General features: G+C 44.7%; 2 protein-coding genes across 12 annotated transcripts in view; one reads left to right on the top strand and one right to left on the bottom strand.

The window, feature by feature from the left end:
* Positions 1-16,988, top strand: part of LOC116666417 — a 50,303-nt gene extending 33,315 nt beyond the window's left edge. For 2 of the 6 annotated variants that reach the window (XR_004323255.1, XR_004323259.1), the window contains 4 exons: positions 2,848-2,992; positions 11,154-11,372; positions 15,946-16,041; positions 16,310-16,988. Coding sequence is in view for 1 of the 6 variants with exons in the window: in XM_032488876.1 (XP_032344767.1) it covers positions 2,848-2,992; positions 6,065-6,187; positions 11,154-11,170 (285 nt within the window). In the remaining 5 variants the exon portion in view is untranslated. Of the gene's footprint in view, positions 1-2,847; positions 2,993-5,861; positions 6,188-11,153; positions 11,373-15,945; positions 16,042-16,309 lie in introns of all 6 variants that reach the window. The other 4 variants (XR_004323257.1, XM_032488876.1, XR_004323258.1 and 1 more) reach the window with 4 other exon arrangements.
* On the bottom strand, positions 1,262-20,713 carry E2F8 (E2F transcription factor 8). Of its 6 annotated transcripts, none has more exons than XM_032488871.1 (14): positions 18,874-20,713; positions 17,456-17,672; positions 16,999-17,126; positions 14,979-15,257; positions 14,476-14,632; positions 12,422-12,736; positions 12,042-12,203; positions 10,179-10,316; positions 8,420-8,623; positions 8,021-8,108; positions 7,239-7,770; positions 3,829-3,961; positions 3,317-3,711; positions 1,264-2,854 (listed from the first exon to the last, which is right to left on the bottom strand). In XM_032488871.1, the coding sequence occupies exons 3-14, from the start codon at positions 17,011-17,013 to the stop codon at positions 2,672-2,674; spliced, it is 2,601 nt and encodes an 866-aa protein (XP_032344762.1). In that variant the 5' UTR covers positions 17,014-17,126; positions 17,456-17,672; positions 18,874-20,713; the 3' UTR covers positions 1,264-2,671. The 6 variants fall into 6 exon arrangements, with proteins under 6 accessions (XP_032344766.1, XP_032344762.1, XP_032344761.1 ...); XM_032488870.1 differs by lacking the exon at positions 18,874-20,713 and adding an exon at positions 18,313-18,839; XM_032488872.1 differs by lacking the exons at positions 17,456-17,672; positions 18,874-20,713 and adding an exon at positions 18,313-18,839.
* Between the last annotated feature and the right edge of the window lie 975 nt (positions 20,714-21,688).

Below are 21,688 nucleotides of genomic sequence, written 5' to 3'. Positions count from 1 at the left end.
CTGGGCTCCACCCGGTAATTCCTTAAGAAGAAACTCAGGAGGCAGTTTGAGGAAAGAAATTTCATGCCAGGCAGATAACTTTGTCCACTACTGTGCTACTACCTGGCATCTTTAAGGTTGTTTCCAGCTTTAAAAATGAATGGACAGTACTTTTCCCATGAAAGCCTTTGGGGTTACCATGTCTACAGTGATATTTATTTCCATGAATGCCTATAACACCAATGAACAATAATAAGACAAACTGGGAGAAGACATTTATGAACACTGGAAATGGCTTAGTTGAGCCACTGGGGAAAGATCTGCTTGCAAGCTTGCGCAGGTAGTCAGCATAGTTCAGTTCCTTGTGGCTGTAGGTAGGACTGAGGATTTCAGTTTCTTACTGCTTGTTGGTTGCAGGCCACTCTCACAGCTGCTCTCAGTTCCTTTGTTGGGTTCCCCAAACGTCATCACTTTGATTCCTCAAAGTTGGCAAAGCAGGCACATAATCATGTGCACACACTCACACAGACCCAACACGTTTACTTTGTCTTATTGGCTACAAGGAAGTCACAGGGTCCCACCCACACTAAGGGGGGGGGGACCCACAAGGGCATGACCACCGGGAGTTGGGGGTTATGGGCAATGTTACGAATCTGTCAGAATGGCAGAGCTGGGACAATCCCCAGAGCAGTCTTGAAGTCTAACACATCTGTCTTTCTGTGGATCTGATTTCCCCAAACCTCAGTCCTAGGGAGGTACTTCTCCATGTGGAGACCCAAGGGGGCAGAACAAAACCATGGCCTCCAGTCTCTCTAGCTTAGCTATAGGGGAGTAGGAGGGGATGTCATGAGCTTCATCTCAGAGCCACAGCAACTGTCTGTCTGGGTCGGTGTTTCTCTGTTCTGTATGCAATTGATCTAGTAGGCTCCACTGAACTGTTATCGTTTGTCTCTCTCTACTGTTTGACAACTTACCTTCTCTTTATTGCATGGACATGCTTTCTTTCTTCATTGATTTGTGTGTATATACTGTCTTCCTCAATGATACTATAAACACCCTAAAGGTAGGAGCCATTTCTTACACCAGGAATCACCCACATGGCCCCCAAGTGGCTTATAAAAGCAAAGGCAGAGGTGCTTAGGGAGAAAGTAGTTCAAATTGGTTCTCCAGTGGTGTGGAAGAAGAGGGATCTCTAATAAGTCACTGTGGAAACCTCCCCTTAGCCGTACTTTGTTGTGCAAACAAAACATGTATATTTGCAAGGGGTGAGCTTACAAATGCTTAGAATACCCAGAAACAGTGTGCTTGGTTCCTACTAGAGCTGCTGGGCATGCATCTGGAGGGAGATGGGTAATGGATGGATGGAGGGCCCACAGACATGGGTTAAATCCTTGCACACATTTAACTGTGTTTTAATCTCTGGGAGCCTCAGTGACTTCATCATCCTAGCATGTAAAGATAATGCCTTTAAGATGTGTAGCACAGTGCCTGGCATGTAGTAAACATGCAGGAAATAGACACTACGACGATCCTTTAAGACCCTGACCAGGGAAGGCACATATCAGTTCTTAAGTTACAGTTCGTCCCATAGCAGGGAATCAAGGAGGTGCGTGTTCAGTACATTGTAGCTCATTCTTTCTTTTGGTGCTCATGGAGGATTTGATGTGGTAGTTCCTTGAGTGTGGACGAAATGAGAATCCTTCCTGCTGCTTTCCCCATCCCCGGAGCTGGGCCATTTGGAAATTGTGGTGAAAGGACTGGAGCTGCAGCCCCTTGTCTGTAGACAGCAGGAAGCCCAGGGTAGATGCTGGGCAGACCAGTGTAGGGCAGGGAGCACCCCAGTTCCTGTCTTTCCTTTCTCATCTCCCAAGATGTGGTAGGAAGCACGTGGGACTTAGCTGGGTATCCTTGGCCAAGCAATAGCTTTTCCAAGGCCATTTTCACTTCTATAAAAGTGGAGCCACATGGAGGATCAAGAGGGGAAGAACATAGGAAATAAACTTTGTTTCTCCAAGGGAACCAAGAACTCCTTCCTCAGAATATGCCTCTGACGTTAGATAAATTTTCCTTTTCTTCCAACGGGGCCCTCACTGGCCAAATGAAAATGTTAAATACATTTGAGAAGAGTTTTAATTTGAACAACTTATGATTGAAAATACATTTTATAAATAATTTTTCCATAGACTTGATTGAGCATTGTTGTGAACGTTACAAAAAGACATACTGCAATGACAACAGATGAAAGAAATTACAAAAAAATATAGCTACAGCCCTCTTATTTAAAAATACATTATACATCACAGCGTTTTCCTTGTGCAAAGTTGAAGAGGATGCTGTGTTAGACCTGTCACATATTCACTCAAAGGGAAGTAAACTTTAACACAGTTACTCTGCATAATAGTATAGGCACACCTGAAAAAAACGAATCCTTTTCCCTTAGAAGTTAATACACCATAGTTCAACATTTTACTTTTATTTTGTAGGACTGACAGCTGAACTTCGCTTAATACAAATATATATTTTCTCTCTGTGTGTATATATATAAGTAGGAAAACAAGTGTCTGTTTTGAAACTAAGCAAATCCCCAACGTATTTACAGTATTTTTTAGAGAATGTGCTCTCCAAATCAGTCTGAGTACATCTTCTCTATTATACAACTCTTTAGAAAATTAAGTGAAGCCAAATCTGGCAATTAATGGACATCCTCTGTTGAGACTTCCAGTTTTCGCTGTGGGACAAAGAGAGTCCCTACGGAGGTTTTACTAGCACCATTGAAATCTACGCAGGATGAGCCCGCTGGCTTTGTGGGTCCACCTGGGGTACGGAAGAAACTCTCGGCCACTAATTGGGATCCTTTGGGTGTCACAGGAACAGGCTGATTGGAAGGAGAGAAATGGGAAAAAGTCAAACCCACGCAGACAGGGACGCCCGGGCAGCCTGAGACGACTGGATGGGAAGGACATGTCACACGGCGGGAACCTAGCATGCCTTGAAATCTGCCAGGGGAGCCTGGGTGAGTTTTACATTTTCAATTGTTTTTGTTAAGGTGAGACAAAAAGCTCACAATAGCCCGATAATACGGACTCCATGGGCACTCTTCCTGGGTTTGGAAGGCAGGCAGGCATTTAATCTCCTCACTTGCCCATCCTTTCCCTTTCCCAAGGAAAAGCAAAAGTTAACTGTACATCCGAAATATGTATAGTTTACTGTATAGGAACCATACCACAATAAAGGTGTTAAAAAGAAAAAAAGAAAAGCAAACGTTGAGTCTCCCATGATACTGATATTTGGGACTTACTAACCAAGGAAAAAAATAAATTAATGGAAATAGTCTCACCTGCTGTGCTCCAGTCATTGCAGCTGATTGTCCATTTGTTTGGTTCTGGCTCGGGGCTGACAAGTCATACCTTGGGACTCTTCCTTGCTGGGTGCCTGCATTTTCTGGGGTGATGCTAACGGCCTCTATTCTTGGAGATACGGGGATGGTTCCAGGCCCAGGGCTGGCAGACATCTGCACACTGGGGGAGATGAGGCCCAGGTGCTGCAGGGTGAAGTTTACAATGGCTGAGCTTGGGTGCTGGACGGGAACGGCGTGGCTCGAAGTGAGAGCCGGGCTGTTCCCGACAGGTACGGCTGCCACGGAAGTTGGTGAGACCATTAGCTTCAAAGGTGTTACATGAAAAGAGGGAAAATTAACAGCAGTGAGTTCAGATGATGTCACTGGAATAACACCTGGAGAGAAAAAGGGGGGAAATATCTTAAAAGCACAGGCATTTGTCCGAGGAGCACATAAGGCTTAAGTGAACTTGAGGATGACCCACGTTTGGACAGTGTTTTATGTACACTCACCTGCGATTGGGGAGCTGTAGATCCTGTGGTTTGGGGAAAGTGTACCTGAGTTTTCTTTACTAGACAAAATGGACTCTGCCCCCAGGGCTGAGCACTGGGTGAGAGGGATTAGGTATCCTGATGGGAACAAAGTCTAGAAAACAAGGAGGAAGGGTTTATTTTACACACAAATACAGGAAGAAAAATGACCACGTGCCTCTTCCAGGACTCATATCCCTTGGTGGTGGTTTTGTCTCATCAGACCAAAGCCTCCAATGGTGTGGGCCACAGGCAGGCCAGCTTTATGGCTCCTTGAAGACAATATCCCTCCCTGCCACACTAATACTTGTCTTGAATAATACAAACCACGTGTTTCTTAGATGTGGCACTAACTGTCAGAACAAGCTGAATGCAGCTGGACCCCATGACGGCACTGCTGTGTTATTATCTGATTGTCCTTGAATTACGTAGGGTGGTATTTCCTGAAGAATATTCAGAGGGACGCTAGTTCTACAGGATGCAAGCAGCCACTACTTGAATTGTAGTCAAAGATGCTTGGGAAGTGCCAAATTAAACAAAGGAAAATGGTGTCCTTATTACAGAATTGAATTTCTAAGGGGCTTTAATAATGACAGATGCTGTAAATCTCCAAGAGGGCATCTGTCATGTAACGTGTCCCAGGCTAACCAACAGCTGAACTTTTGTTAGTATTAATATTCAAGGAAAACATTTTAGGAACTGTTGATTTAGAGAAAGGGATTGCCAAACCATGGGCCAAAATACAGCTTCCTGGCTGTTTTTGTAAATAAAATTGTATTAGAACATAGCCAGGCCCATTCATGTATGTATTGTCTCTAGACACTTTTTTTTTTTTTTTAAAACAGTGGCAGACTTGAATAGGTACAGCAGAGACCACGTGGCCCACAAAGCCAAAAACATTTACTATCTGGTCCTTTACAGAAAAAGTTGACTGACTGCTGATTTAGAACAAAGGAATTATACAACTATACATTTTTTTCCCCTACTACTTTAGGTTTTAATGATACCAAGCAAACAGCCTTATGAGATACAAATTAAAGGGCAGGGCACCAGAGTGCAAAAGCTACAGATAACAAAGAGAACTGATTAATTCATATTAGACACCCAGCTGTCATGCAGCAAAAGCTTGGGGCCATAAGGTTGTATTCCAAACAGAAATGGCCAGAGTGTTGGGTTGTGTGTGCCCTCACCGGGCCTGCTGATCCTGGTACTTCTCTAAACAGAGAGAGCCTACCTGGGAGGCTAAGCCGCCTGAAAAGTCTGCTCAGCCTTACCATGAGCAGGACTGGCAAAAGCAAAGAGCAGCTCTTGTAAACTAGGGGCCCTCCTTTTATCTTCCTCCTCCTCACCACTGTCAAAACATCAGTCTGCCCTTTGATTTAGCTGTTAACAGGTCTGGTCTTTTTCCTTGGAAACCGGTGAATTCAGAATCCACGATGCTAACAGTGTACTACCAACTCTCACTTTGGTTTCTTAGATGCTTAATTCTATTCAATATCTTTACTAGTAGGTTCCTGGAAGGCTGCAGGGATAGAGAAACTTTAAGTGATCGATCTAGGTGCTTTACAAATAGCTGCTCTTTGCTATTTTTGATCGTCCTCTCATAGTACAAGGTTTTCTGGTTGCTGCTTTGACTTCAAATCTTCAGCAAAACCTGTAATACTCCAATAATAATTCTTTTTCAATTTCCTATAAACTACATTCATCACAAAATTTTTTCACCTATAATGCCAATTCCTTTTTAAAAAAAAATTAGAACTATTAAAGTAGCAGGATGAGGGAATTTGACATATTTCCACTTGTATGTCTTCTTATCTAGCCTTCATTAGCATTCTTACTCCCTTCCTCTTACATCATCCCGTTTTATTTTCACCATATTTCTTATCATTCACCACCCGATATATGTGTGTTTATTTGTATACTGTCTTCTCTCCGCCCCCAGAACTGTAGATTCTCAGTCAATGTTTGTCGAATGAATTAACACAGGAATCTCTCACTTTCTTTGTGTTGCTCAGTTCGAACTAAAAAGAAATGGTCAGGATGAAGTCAGAGATGAAAAAAGCAGGGGACATGAAGAATCTATCCAGTGAAAACCCTAATCCTGAATAACTAAGTGAGCAACAGGGGACCATTACTAAATCATACCCACTGGCCTGGAGAGATTATGGACCTCCCAGAAAATCGAATCAAGCTGAAGCCTTGTGATTTTCCCCCACAGCATGTATATTAAATGCAACAAGATACTATGCCAAGATAATGGATGTTTTGAATGGTTACCATGAGGCCATCCTCAGGGAAGACTTGACAAACTCTATAGCCTCCTTAATGTCAACAGTTACAGGTAATACCCTTCAGCTTAGATGGTGCCTTAAAAGGATCACAAGCCCCTTTATGTATCACATCATGTAATAAATTCACTTAACCTCACCAAAACTGTAATATGGCCCTGGGGCAAGCGCTCAAAAGCAACTGTCTCCAAAGGCAGGTGCTGGGTCTGATGTGATCCAGGGCACAGTGCTTTACACCCAGGAGATGATCAGGAAAAACTGGCAGAATAAATTTTTTATAGATATGGGAAAACAAGATGTAGAGCAGTTATCTGAGTGAACAGCAGGGACAAAATGAGAGATTAACTTTTGCTTCCATGTTTAGTGGTGTTTGTTTATTCAGTGATGACAAATTTCGTATATAATTGTCCTAAGGGAGGAAAACGAGACAATGCATGTAAAAGTCCCTAATACTTCTGATGTCTGATATGTGGGCAGGCATCTGATAAGTGTTAATTCCTTCCTGAATTAAACTCCATCTAGGAAAAATATTATCCAGAACATCAAAGTCCCTAGAAACTAATGCATCCAACATATCTACAATTTGCCAAGATAAATTTGATTTTCTATTTACACAAAATAGAAATTTTGGTTTAAATTTTAGGGAGAAAGGAAAAACAGGGGGCACAATTTCTCTTCTAGACAACAGATGTCAGTTACATGTCATCAAACAGACCTCAAGGAATGACTCAGAAAGCAGGACTTAAAGGAACCCTATGCACCCACTCATTCATTTGGGGTCACGTCTGCTTGTAAATAATTTAAGATTTTCAGGACAGGTGTTTGCATTCCGGTATGTGACAGACAAATGGATTTAAGGACAACCACCTGGGGTGCTTTAAAAAGAGAGCAAATAATCCCTTCCTCCCCAGGTTAAAAATGTCCCTGCCGTCATCCCAGTCAGGGGATTAGCTGTTGGAAGCCTTGTTTGGATTACAGGATGCAAAGGAACAGTTCCCTGTCTTCCCTTCCCTGCTCTTTGCTCTGGTAAATTTCACAAACCACCAGATCCTCTAATCAATGGGGGAGTTCCTAAAGCTTTGCACTGTTCAAGGCTGTACTTACTGCGGAGACATTTTCAAGTCCTTTTTGGTCTTCTTTAAATTTCTTTTTGGAACTGCTGTCCTCGAGCAAGCTTGCCCTCTTGGCGCCTCTTTCCCCAGCAGGCTCCCTGTCTTTGTTCTTTGTACCTTGCCTCTCCGGCCCTGGCAGCAAGCTTCCAGGCCTGGTCGGGGCACTGGGCTTTGCAGCATCACTGGCTGTATTCTCGGTCATGGCTTCTGTGGAGTCTTTTGATCTCATGGCTTTAGAGGAGGGGGTGGAGGAGACCGTCGGGCTCAGACCTTGGGGCGGTGTCATGGTTTGGGCTTGGGCAGGCTGCAAGTAGATGGCATACGATGGGCCCGAAGGGGCCTGAGGTAGGATCATGGGTACCGCCGATGACAATGGGCTGGGGATGAGGGGGACAACCCCCAGGGGCTGGATGAGGGACGGTGCTGTCATCTCCAGCTCAGTATTTGCTGGCGTGTCCAGAGGGGCCAGTGGTTTGCAGTGCCCAGATCTTGCCAGCTGTAATTTCACTTTTTTCCTGGGTTCACTAAAAGACAGGATTGAAAACATGACACAGTAGAAACACATTTTCTCTAAAATGTTCTACCACTTTAGATCGCCCTAGATTGAAGCCGTGCTTTTATGACATTAGCAGATAGTTTCTGTAATGATTCTGTATGAGTGAGAGATTAGCTCACCAGTTTCCAAGGCTGGTGTTATTCTTACATAAAATAAGTAATCCTAATGATGCAATGTCAAGTGATGCATCCTGTTACTAAAGAGCGTTGCCAACCTACCTTGATTGCTCTTCTAGCTGCATTTTGCAAATAGCTGCGAGCTGAGCCATTTTACTTGGGAAGGGTGCCGAATTCTGAGAAGCCTCAGCTGATGAAATAAAAAGAAGGTGGGGGAGGGGGTCGGTCAAAGCAAAAGAATACACGTTCCCACAGATGAAACACCACTGAAGTCAAAGGAACAGGAAACATGCACCACCCCCCAAAATCACACAGCAATTAAATAAGCCCCACAAATCACTTTTCATCCTTTAATTCATATTTAAGTTAGGCTTCAAGCAGGTTTGGGTATACGCATATTGAAACAATTCTCTAGCAAGTCTGGTAGGAATCAAATAAACTAAAAAAATCAGATAAAAAGGAATTCTTCCAGGCAGAGCCCTGACACAATTGAAAACATACCTTTGTTGGATTTAATAGGGCTACTGGGAGCAGAATTTATCTTTCTCCGATCACTTTCTATGCTCTTTACCAGTTTAATGAGAGATGGGTGTCGAGTGAAGTTTGGTTTCCCACGGGTGGAAAAGAGGTTTTTGGCACAGTTCTCTTTTGAAGATCGCCTCACTTCCAGATCAGAGGGAGCCACAGGGAGGACTGGGCTGAGCCCTGAAACAGAAAAGGGCGGTGTGTTAGCACTTGGTGATTCAGCTTCCTTCTGGGGTGTGAAGTCAAGTGAGGTTCTAAAACGATTTGAGGAATTGAAGTGGCAGCAGTTAGAGAGCACCTACTATGTGCCAGACTTTATATTTAAAGGGCTTTACCTACAAAAGCTTATTTATTTTATGAAGTAAATTCTGAAATAACAGTTCACACCTTAACATCTCTGAAACCCATGGTATCTTTTTTTTTAATTGATGTCTAGTTGATTTACAATGTTGTGTTAGTTTCAGGTGTACAGTAAAGTGATTTGGTACCTTAACCAGTGGCGTGCGACGGCGTGATTGTTAGTGGTTTTTCTTTCTTCTTGATGTATAAAAAATGATGCATCTTGTAAAGGGTGGTATCTTAATCTGATGAAATATGGTGACCCTCACTGCTCTGGACTGAATTACTTGTATCCTTACCTCAAGTTCCTGGGTTGAAACCTAACACCCAGTGTGATGGTATTAGGAGGTAGGGCCTTTGGAAAGTGCTTAGGTCATGAGGGCAGAGCCCTCTTGAATAGGATTAGTGCTCTTATAAAAGAGACCCCCACAGAGCTTGCTAGTCCCCTTCCACCATGTGAGGTTACAATGAAAAGATGGCTGTCTAGAAGGCAGGTCCTCACCAGACACTAAATCTGCTGTCGCCTTGATCTTGGACTTCCAAGCCTGCAGAACTGTGAGAAGTAAATTTCTCTTGTTTATAAGCCACCTAGTCTATGGAACTCTGCTATGGCAGCCTGGATGGACTAAGACACTCTCAACAACTGAGGTAGGTACTTCTTAGGAAATGCAACCCCCTTCAGGCATTAACCAACTGACTCATGGTCTCTCAGCCTGTAGAATATAGGTCTGCAATATGAACTTGACCAGTCTGGCCCAGAGCCTGTGCCCTGAATCCCTGCACCAAAGGACCTCTCTTTGAGGTTATATCCAAAGTCTTGATAACCTTGCAAAGGTGCCATTGTTTTTCCCACTTGCAGGTGAGATGTGACCGGCCCAAGGTCACACAGCTGGGATAAGTGACAGGGCTGGGACTGGAACCTAAGTTTTCCTCTGCCTCCATGGCCCATGTTCTTGCTCTTTCCAGCACTTCTGTGTGGGGATCTTGGTGGAATGCCAAATGCCAGAATCCCAGAGTTGAGATGGAGGCTAAAATACTGGTACTGGGATGAATTCATTTCATATTCCGCACATGCACAGACTCTGTTATGGTCACTGAGCAGCATAATGATGACAGCAGTCATCTCTTATGTTTTGTGATGCTTTCAACTTTCTCAAATCCTTTCACATACAGATTCTTCCTCCTGCACAGGGTGTGAGATGGTGATGGACCTTGGGTTGCTGATGGAGCCGGGGGCCAAGCTTTCCATATTGGCACTCATCTTTAACTGTCTTTTCAATCACTTATATATGTTCTTTCTATGTGTGAGTGTGAGTAGGAGGGAAAGAGAGAATATCTCTAAATGTGCATTAATTCAAAATGACGAAGCAATGAATGAAAGAAAACAAATACATACCACTGGTATTTGGACTGATTTCTGGGCCTGTCCATTTAAAAGCTGGTTTTCGGCCTCTTTCCTCTGTAACATGAACTTTCTTGATAAGATCCAGGCTACTCAGAACATTAGCTATATCATACAACCTCCTAATTTTTGCTGGGGGAAAAAAAAGTATATCCATCACTTAATGGAAAAATGAAAGATCAAAGGACTTTGCTTCATAAGGACTTCATGTATGTTCAAAGAGCTATCCTAACCATCAATGTTAGAGAAATATGTGACTCTTCTTGAGTTATTCTAGTGATACTGCTTTGATTAAAAAAAAAATAGTTTTAAATATTGAAAAGACTCACTGCTGATGAATTTTGAAATGACAAAAGCACACGTTGGAAAAGGAAAAAAATGACTCAATGAGATCACCTATTGGGAAACATGTTACAGATTTTCCAATAAAAACTCACCATTGCTGGGCATCCTCTAATGAGGATTCAGAAGAATTTTATGAACAAATAGAAATACAGCATCAATGATAAATGTATTGCTTTCCTGCTTGTGATAGTTTATAAAAATAAAATTGACTTTATATCATAAGCATGGAAAATTCTATAGCTCATTAAAATTTACAGATGTTTATACTGTCCACGTGTAGTATGCAAAGCATAGATTTGTTAATTCTACAAATCTTACATATCTTGAAAAATTTTGTTGCACAAAGTTTGCCTTTACTTCAGCTTGATAGTACAAAATTACAAATTGAGCCCCTCCTTCATAGCCATGCCAGAAGGTTCTGAATTCCCTGGGGATTCAGCAAATTATGCATCTGCAGGTCCTGGAATAGTTTCCAAGGCTCTGACTAACCAGTGAACTGGAGAGCTGAAAGCTGTGTGGTGACTCAGAGAAAGCAGTATCGGGATGTGTTTTTTGAAATGACAGATCTCCCAAGCCAACTGCCAGCATTATTGCCTTAATCTCTACTTCGTTTTGTCCTTACAGAGACATTATCAACCTGAGGATGTTTGAATATACTTTCATGGGACCAGTACAGCCTCACAGGGATGGAAAAGGTCTATGACAACTCCCAGGCATCCTCCAGCCTCTGCTTTGGCTTGGGGCAGCTCTTCCTCACCACTCAGCTGGGTCCCGCAAGTGACCCATGGCCCGGCCAGCCTCATGCCCTCCGTGGAGCTCTGCGAATGTCCCCACGAGAGATGGGTGTGCAGCAGGCCCCTCCCCATCTGCTGAGCACTCCTTTCCACACCTCCTCTCTGCTCCTCTTTGTGGGGGTTCCTGCAAATTCTGTTCTATAGGCAAGGGCAGAGTTGTGTTAAGAGCCCAGTCTATGGTCTCTTTCCAACCTAGAGCAGATATTCTGGCTAAAACCAGTCTTTCAAAATGGCAAGAAGTTATTTACACCCTCGAATATGAGTCAGTGGAAAGACCAGAGACCTGGGTTCCAGTCTTTACAGTTTACAGCTCATTTAGACTTTAGATAGTATAGGTTCTACCTGTGTCAGTGGGGACAATGTTACAGTATCAAATGAGGTAACATTGAAGGAACTGTATAAGCCAAAGTGTCAGGTAAGAGTACTTACATATGTATCTTTGGATCCTGCAAGTTAGCTAAAGCAGTGTCATCGTGGCTTCTGGGGTGAAGGGAAGACTTACAAGCACAACTAGAGATGATCTGCTTATATCACAAATGTATTTGGAAATCAGTTAATAATGAAGATTTTATTGTTTAAGAGTAGGTCCCAAGTCCACGGTGGTCATGTCACATTTTTTTCTTTTAAATGGAGGTACTGGGGATTGAATCCCGGACCTTGTGCATGCTAAGCATGTGCTCTACCACTGAGCTATACCTGACCCCCTCATGCCACTTACTTTTAAATTTGCTTTTATCCAAGTCTTCCACGTGGTCCTCCCCAATTAAAATTTTGGCAGCGACTTCGAGGCTTACTATCTGAGGCGTGGAAACCAAAAACAGCATCACAAATTTCTGGCTCATCACTCTTAAAGACTTGTCTTTGCGGCTGTTTACAGAGGCTTTGGAGAGGGAAGAGGATTAGAGAATTAAAATCCGTGAAGGGACAAGTGATTTCTAAAGTCACCGTCTAAAAATACCACAACCTGATTGTAGGGGTGACAGGCAGCATCTTCAAATTAAAAGCAGCAGGAGCTTTGAGAGCCGTTCCCTAAGGAAACTTTCCTTTAGACTTTGGAGAAGCGCCCTGCCCCCTGAGCTTTTCCACACCAGCTCTCACCTGCCCGAAATTCCACTCCAGGGAGTTCGACAAAACACATGTCTGAGTGTCCGTTCTGGCTGGGGTTTGCTTTGATGAGCGGATCCTCTATACTGTAACTCTTACTGAAGTCAAACTCTTGTTCGTATTCTTTCTTTTTGATCATCATAATCTGTTCCGCGTACTTGTTCTCCTCCCCGACGCTTTTCAGAGTCCCGAGGGTTTGGTTGAGATTGTGTCGCCCGTGCCAAGTGTACCTGTTTTTGGCGAGGCGGCTCACCATGTGTAAACTCTCCAGGACGTTGACGATGTCGTAAATGCGGCGGCGCTCGACATCTACAAAGAATGAGCAGTTGTCCGTTACTAGGATCAGGTTTTGTAACGTGTATAGAATCAAGTAACTTTTTCTTCCGTGGGTTATTAGTCAGCAGATTCTGTATTATATAACTTTATGCTCAACGAAGAGTGTAGGATGGGAAAGGTGTGTCCCTGCTCTCAAAGGACACAAATAATTAATATGAATTAGAAAGGGGACATTGATGGAGCCCTTCGGATGTGCCATACAAATTTAGGCCCACTTATGAGATAGGTATTATTATCCACACTTTAATGATGAGGAAATAGAAGCTTAGCTGGCTAAGCTGCTCACCCCAAGGCACAGAGCAAGTAAGTGGCAGAGCCAAGGCTTCAGACCTCTAAATCCCACACTTTGCAATCCGTTTCTTATATTAGTTTCCAGCACACACGCGGGCGCGCGCGCGCACACACACACACACACACACACACACACACACACACACACACACACACACACACACACACACACACACACACAGCTGTCATATAATAGGCACAAGGTGCTGAGATTCCTTGCCGTTCTTGGAACTTGCTAGCTATGCCCTTGCCTGAAGGCCTTTGTGCTGGGCTGTTGCTTCTGGCTGAAATCCCTCTCCCAGATGTCCTTGTAGCTCCCTACCTCGATTTTTTCAAGTCCTTGCTCAGATGTCGCCTTCTCAACAATGCCTGACTGGACCACTTTAAATTTAAAATTAAATTAAAAATTGCAAAGCATCTCCCTGGCCCTTCTGATCCCCCTCTACCTTGGTCTACATCTTGTTTCCCACGGCACACATAACCTTCTAACATATGTTACAGTTAGTTACTTATTATGTCCTTTGCATATTATCTATTGCCCCCACTAGAAAGTAGGTTCCATAGGAGCAGAGGTTTTGTCCTTTCTGTTCACTGCTGTTATCCTAGCTGCTACAACATTGCCTGACATATAGTAGGCGATCAGCACATACCTGCTGAATTAAAGGGTACATCCTCCATAGCTTCAATACAATGTATGTGAATAGATGAATCTAAATGGCATGTTCTTAAAATGTGAAATAAAGTTGATATGTATAAACATGTATTAGAAGGTCAAAACCTTCTTCATGGGGTGATAGCTAGATATTAAAATATCTTGCATATCTCTTCACAGTTTCAGATTATGGTATTTTCAGCACTCCAAAGGTACCCCAAATTTGCCAGACTCCTTTCTAGCTGTAACTAGATTTGAGTCTCAGGAGAGAGGAATAAAATGGGATAGGGGGAAACAGTGACTTTTGCCAAACACAAAACACTCAGTAAACACACTCCTTAGAATAGTGCTTTGTGTCAGGGAGCACTAAAGCCCTGCTCCCAGGCACAGAAGCCCATCCTCAGGGTAAACTGTGAAGAAACCAGTCTGCAGCCTGGCTCCTTGCTGAGAAACAAGAGGCAAGTTCAGAGTTGTGGCTCTTTGTGAAATAAGTCATACAACAATGTTGCCTTCTTTTAAAGCTTCAGAGCTTTCCAAATGCATTCAGAGCAATCTCCATTGTGATGCTTTGCTTCTGTTTTAAGACAACTGATATTGGAAACTATATGTCTTTCTTCTTAAATTAATAGGGTTTTAACAGATTGCCAGTTTCCATGTGGCCTTATTTGTGTCATTGCAAACACTGGCTACATGAGGGTGGGTCTGAAGGAGTAAGTCTCTAAAGTTATTTTAATGATTAAGCGTTTCGGTGGGCTCTTTGCATACTTACTAAGTTCCTCGGCCACTTCGTCAAGACAGATGTCATTATTCACAGCAGGGTTGGGATAGTTGGGATAGCGAGCTAAGAACTTATGACACAACAATCCTAAACTTTTCTCTTTTCGACTGGGTTGAGATTTCTCATATTCATCTCCAGATAAGTGTTCCTACAAAGGAAGACGTAAATAATGTCTTACTGGGAAAGATTTATGAGGGGCATCTGCGCTTAATGACTAACAATTATTGTTTGCTTCGTTAGCTGCAAAATGGGAGGGAGAAAGTTGGGAAACCAGGATCGACTGCCTGACAGATCTGAAAGGGGAGCAGTTCATAAATAAGTTACAGATTCCAAATTCCCAGGGCTGTATTTGATGGGGTCCAAACCTCTCCAGGGATCAGGGTGGAGGGGCGATGCTTTATATTGCTGGTGCTTCAACAGCTACAACTACCCTCATCAAGTCCCCCCTCCTCCCAACCCCGCCACCATCTCCACCCAGTCCTCTGCAAACATACGTGTAAACAGTCTTTGGCCTCAGGTAATCCGTTTCTATTGTCAAACAAACCCCTTTTCTGATCTCTGTTGCGGATCTCGGGGCTCACAGCACTGATAAGCATTTTGAGGTTGGCTGTTGGTGTCCACGGTTCTCCTGGGGAGATTTCCTTGGGCTTGGTGGGTGTGGTTAAAGGGCCAAAGTCAGGCTGGATCTCCGCCAACACTCTATTTGCAGCAGTGGATTCTTTCAGGGGTGTTTTCATCAATCCCCTTTTATGTGGCTCGAAAAAGAGGTTCTCCTGGTTTAAAACAAGTCAGTTATTAAATCCACTATAAAAAGATTTATCAGATAGCTTTGGACTCTAAGAACTGTATAATAAATAGAATATTGCTAAGGAGAAAAATGCTGAGTGAGATTGTTGAGTTGACTAAATCAGTAACTTTATTCCAGTGATTGCTTGACCTTTCCCATTCTAATAGCTGTTTTCCATTTTTAATTTTGCAACAAAGCGTGGACTTAAAAGTTTCATCTCATGTTCCAAGAATTTAAAAAAGAAAACTTTAAGACTTCTAATTTTAAAACAATTTTATTTTCAAATAATTCTAGATTTAGAGAAGTGTTGCAAAGACACTACAAAGAGTTCCCATATACCTTTCAGTTAGGTTCCCCTAATAGGACGGATAATTTTAAATGATTCCCAAACTCTTTGGAGTGACTTCTACTCATGACACTGTAATAAGTAAAGGTCTCCATGGCAGAACCATTCATCTATGTCTCCATCTAGCACAATGACTGCATGGAGTGAGTACTTAATAAAACCTCATTGATGTGGAAAGGTCAGAGAGCCAAGGTAAAAAGGGTGACGGCTAGCATATGGACAGACTTGTTGGCAAAATCCAATGGGGAGCAAAATCCAGAGTGCCCATGAGCAGGATTTCTGACCAGAAAAGTCTGCTCTTTCAATATTTAACCCTTTCACTTTACAGATGGAGGAAATGGAAACCAAAAGAAGTAAAATTAGTTACCCGGGACCACAAAGCTAGTTCCTGGTAGAGACTGGACTGCCACTGAGATGTAAGAGGGTAAGTTAATAAGTTAATAGCAGTTCATTTGTGAGATTAATGGAAACTATATTTCTTCTACTTTTGGCCACTGGGGACTTCACACCTTCTTAACATCTGTATCTATTTTAAGGGAAATGCCTGGGATGGCAATAAGTGAAAGAATGGAGAGATTCACTAATTCTTCAGTGACTTTAGGAACCAAGATTAATGGGATTGTCTTCTATGCCTATGACTCCTTAGGACTTATCAAGTGATTTTCCATTTGTATTTTCACCTAATCCTGTAGTCCTGTTTATGCAGAAGAAGTCATCCAGGCTGAGAGAGATTGCACAGGACTTGAATCTGAATCTCCTCCATCCAACTATGGTGCTCTTACATGGAAGCTGGTGTGAGGGACCCAAGGGGGGACTCTCCTAAGAAGGTGCATCTGAGAAGTGCTGATCCAAGAATGGATTTTTCTCAAGGTTGCTGTCCTTTGCCTCTGACCATCAGAAGCAAAGCAATTCTCTTATTTGACTAATATCTAAAACGTTTAGGAAATTTGCGTATTTCATTTTTTTAATCTATCAGGATTTGGACATCAATCAAGATAGCCCAATGACAGGATCACCCCACACTTAAAAGAAACTGTTGACTTAGGAGAAAATTATCTTAAAAAGAAATTCAAGCTCAAATCGTGTCAAATGCCTCTTCTATATTCCTATTGTTCAAGAATTCTCAGAAATAAAGTAACCAACAAATTTTATTATTCTTAAAAATACTTTTTTTCTCTACTTATCTCTTTAAAGATTACTTTGACCCTTGTAACTCTTCCCGTCTTCAAAGATTAAATTTCCCTTCCTTCTGAGTTTTTATAGGGGCTAAACAAAAAAGGATGTGGCATTAATCAAATATTGGATATTGACAAATTATAGAGTTAAATCAGGATGATATTTCATTTAAAACTGCAAAGATAAATATTGAAGCTTTAGGTACCTTTTCATTGTCCATTCTGTAAATTTCTCATACATTTAGAGTTTCTTTAAAAATGAAAAATCTGGAGTTCCTCCCAATATTCTGATGGTTCAAGTAGTCCAGGTAGTCCAATTATAAAGTTTAATATCCTTGAAGAAAAAAGGAAATAGAAAAAGTTAAAGAAAAACAAAAGCAGGAGATCCGTTGAAAATACTTTCATGGACACCACAGGCTACTACTGTAACAAAGGCTAAAGAAAACTGACAAACTGCATTTACATTTTATTTCCGACCAGAGACAACCCCACGGGGCAGAGGACTCCATCAAACGCCAGTGAATTTCTTCAGCAAACCGATCCGCTGTCACGAGATTTCAAACCACCCACAGAGTTTCCAGTGACAGCTCTCTCCCACCTTTAGAGAAGATATGCCACTCTCCAGACCCCACCGAAGGAACTGCAGCAAGCACAAGCACCCACCTGTTCACAGATCAGAGCTCGGGGCTCAGCGAATGAGCCAAGGTTCCGGCTGAGCAGACACGACCCCAAGTATTTGGATTAATGTCTGCATCTAGATGCCTGAGTTAACACGTGCATATGCTCAGCAGTAAAGTCTTGGGAAATTGGTAACTTCCAAATTCAGTCTTTAAGCTCCAAACGTACTCTGGGCATTTTTAAGAGTGCCTTATGATTAAGACTTAAAAAAAAAAAAAAAGACTTCCTTAAAGATGCGGCTTCCTTAAAGTGCTGTGTACTTGCTATTCAGGTGGCCAGTTCACGGCAAAATGTTGGACCCCCCCTCCCCACCATGGAAGGCTGCATTTACTCAATAAGGCAACCAGGTACAGTCCCCCTGCCGCCACCGGCTCCCGCGCCCCGCGCACTTCCCCTTGCGCCAGGCCAACTGCCCCTCCCCCCGGGGCCAGTCCGCGCTCCGCAGGCCTGGCAGTTCCCAGACAGCATCCTCGCGGTTTCTAGGGCAACGATTCTCGACCAATCAGACTGCAGCCCGGGGGCCTGCGATTGGTTGGCGGCGTCAGGGGAGGGTCCGGACCTTCCGCCTTCGATTTAAAAATTTGGCGCGGAAAGCCAGACCGTGGCCGGCACCGCCCCTTGGCTGCGCGGGGCTTGAGCGCGGGCAAACCCGCGCCCGGAACCACGGCATCCCCGCCCCTCCCCCTCGTTCGCCCCCTCCCCTCTGCGCGGGAGCTCAGCTCCTCCCTCCTAGGCCCCCGGTGGAGCGAGAGGCGGGAAACGGCCGCCGCTGTCGCTGCCCGCCTGATCCCTCTCCCGGTGCGGGGTTTGCCGGGCGCTGCGTCCCTCTGAGCCCAGCTGACCTGTCAGTTCACCTCACGGTTGGAGCCGACGGGTGCTGAGCGGGGACTCCTCGGCACCCCTTCCCCGCTCAGGCTCGGGAGCCCGCGTGTCAGGCCGTCAGTCGGTCCTTACGCCGCGCCGAGGTGGGTGCCGGAGGGAAAAGCCGGGACCGGGACTGGCGGGCCGGCGGGCGGGCAGAGGGAATGTGACCGTCCAGGAGCAGTCAAGCCCCCGATTTGAAATTAACCCGCTCCCGGCGCGAGCCGATCCCGCGGTCGGGGAGGGCCGCTCCCCTCCCCCACGCCCGCTCTTCCCGGCCCCGGACCTCGCGTGCCAATCCGAGCCTCCAGACCGGAGCCGGCGGCGAATCAGGGTGCAGGCACCGCCCTCCGGTCCCGCCTCCACGACAGAGTTGGGGGAAAAGTTCTGCAACTTTTTTTTTTTGGCATACACCCCCCCCTCCCCTTGCTCAAAGTTGGGGAATGCTGTTTAGTCCGCGTGGGGCACGCGGAATGGGACACGGGCGCTCTACGACCCCTGTAGTGCTGTCCCACCCCTTGCCCAGCTCCAAATCCGCTCACCTGCCCAGGCAACCCCAGCCAGGATCATTCCCCTTTCCATCCATGACATGCATTATTGTGCCGCCCACCATCTGCCCGTGGCTTTTAGAAATTGGGGTGTGGAGGGAGAAGCTTGGCCAGCTGGTGCCCAAATTCGGTGGGCGCGGGGTCTTGGCCCAGACGTGAGAACTCAGGTGTGGGAGGAGGAGGAATACGGTTGAAAACCCGCCAAGCCTGTTCCGGGCGTCCCCTGTCTTCCCTCTCCAGGTCTCCCACCAGCTCCTCCCTTTCCCCTCCTTGTCGTCTTCCCTCGCTTTCCCCTTTTTCCGGTTTCCGAGCCTCGGGCTGCTTCAGCATGGACTATTGTAGAGTTCTAGATTAATAGTAGGATTGAGAAACGCTCTAGTCCAACGTCCTGTTTTGCGGATGGGGGAAACCGAGGCCCCGGCGGCAGCGCCGCGCTGTCTGTGCCTGGATTGTTTGCGCCGGCGTCGGGTTCCTCCGCTGTTCTTTGCCTTAAATCGTTTCCCCTTTCTGAGGACCTGTGCTGGAGTTGCAGGACCGCATGTATTGCCCAACCGCGCCTAGATCAGGACGCCCATCTATCGACTGTTTGGTTTGAGCTCTTCCTCCTCTTTTGTAATCTCGCGTCTCTTAAACTCCAACAAAGCCCAGGGCCGTGATCCCCTAGTCCCGTTTTTTATATATGTGTCAGTGAATCACCCCGTGCTGACTTGTAGCGTTGGATATTATATTCCCGGACGCGATGTAAGGGCGGGGATACTGTGATACTGAATCTAAGATCGTTGTGCTCTAGGGACCAGCTGGAGGGCCAGGGGTCCCGGTGGCGAGCGGTGGCTTTCTCTCCCGTGGAACGCGACCTCAGGGCGCGCAGGGTGACCGTCCCGAACGGTTAACGCCGTGGCGTCCCGGTCCTTCCCTCTCTACTAGCCGGGGCGCGGATCCTATCCTTATCAAGAACGGGCTTCCACCTGAAAGCCCGCCTTACGCGCGGTGCTGTGCAGAAGCCTGCGGCCACGTATAGCTCTCAGATTTAAGACAAAGTGAGGTCCCCCACCCGACAGCACCGAGCAGCTGGCTCTTTCTGAGCACCAGTACACCTGTTTTTGAGCAAGGTGTGTTTGTAAATGCATCAACGAAAGGTGGGCAGTTGTGCTGCTTTAGCCACGATCTGTTTCACAGATTGTTTGCCACCCCACCCCCAACCCCGCACTTACAGAAGAGTGCCTGTCGGGCTCTGCCCAACCTACCTTAAGTTTTTACAACCTGAGAATCCTCTTTAAAGGGACTTTTTTTTTTTCAGACGAGGACGGTCTGATGCCACTGTGTTCTGAGGCAGTGACTAATGCGTTCACATCTGTGATCTATAGGGGCATTCATACCTCAGGTGTCTGAGTGCCAAGTACCTGTCAGGCAAATAATACAAGGAGCAGCCCCCTTTGGTGAGGCTGCACAGGTGGCATCTCATTTAACTCAGCACAGGTGTTAACCTTGGGTTACCATCCAAAAAGCAGAGTATTTTAAAGTAACAAACTCAAGGTCTCAGGGTAAGTGGCTGGGCTGGGATTTGGAACTAAGTCTCTTTACTCCTAAGCACTTTGTGCTGAATGCCATGTTTTCCACTGTGCTTGGTCAGTCCTTACCCGCTTCACTGGATAGTTGTGCCCCATTTTATAGAGAAGAAAACTGAGGCACAAAAAGGTTTAAGTGATGGCCAAGTTAGCTATAGGGTCAGGATTATAATCCAGGTCTACCTGCTCCCAGTTCATATATCCTATTTACTGTCTCTGAAAGTTCTGTAAAAGCAATGCTGGTGACACCTTAGAGCAGCCCTTAACCACCTAACTCCTCTCCCAATAAAACAAAATATAAAAAAGTGGGATCTGTAATTCTTATTTTTATGACAATTGTCATATCTTATTGAAGCATGCAAACTATAATCCAGCTCACTGACTAGGACAAAAATTGGCCTTATTAAGAGGAATATGATATAGTTTTGAAGTCTTAACTACTCTTTCATGTCAAAGTAATGAAAAAGAAAGCTAGCTGAAACAGTTCTATTCAACACTGTATAGTGTGTCGATTTGAAATTCAGCATGAGTGAAAGGAAGGATACAAGATTATTGAAAACTTTTATGTTTACTGCACAACCAAGGAGGAAGAATGAGAGGGCAGGTTTGAAATCTTTTTTTCTTGTTTTGCCATCAAACGTGTTTTTCAGTAATCCAAGGGAATATTCGTGCATTTGCTTCTAGTCTTTTGTTTACCATGTTGTGTAATCTGTGTCTCACTGAAGTAGAGCAGTTTTTTGACTCTGTGCTGACACCCTTAATGCGAGCACAGCTTGGAGGGTAAGATGTTGTGCACCATGTTCAACATTAAACAATGAGAAAAGATATCAGAGGTAAGGGAGAAAGATAGGCATCAGCTGAGGTGTCTAGATTCAAAGGTACCATTCAGGATTTTGGAATCATGTCATCAGCATTAGCGCCTCACACACTGGGTTGAAAATAGCAGGCTCTTCCTCTGCTGATCAGAGCAGACTAAGGAAAAAGCTGCTCTACGCAGTGGGCTCCTAGACCTTTCCATCTTGCTCTCGTACTGCCGCCCCTCCCTGCCTGGCCCAAGTGCTTCTATCACCAGCTCCCCTTCCTGATCCAGTGGGGATAGTGTGGGTTTGTGCTTTTTCTGCACGGCCAGTGCAAAACAGCTGGCTAGAGCTTTAAATTGCACAAATCCCCATGTGCTGGCTTAGACTGCAGCTGCTCACCACCAGATCTTAGCCCTCTTTGGGCTTTTTAACTAGTCGGTAACT

The sequence above is a fragment of the Camelus ferus genome, chromosome 10, assembly GCF_009834535.1.
Source record: "Camelus ferus isolate YT-003-E chromosome 10, BCGSAC_Cfer_1.0, whole genome shotgun sequence".
Lineage (NCBI taxonomy): Eukaryota > Metazoa > Chordata > Mammalia > Artiodactyla > Camelidae > Camelus > Camelus ferus.
The sequence above is the reverse complement of the archived record's forward strand: the minus strand, read 5'-3'. Positions and strand labels throughout refer to the sequence as shown.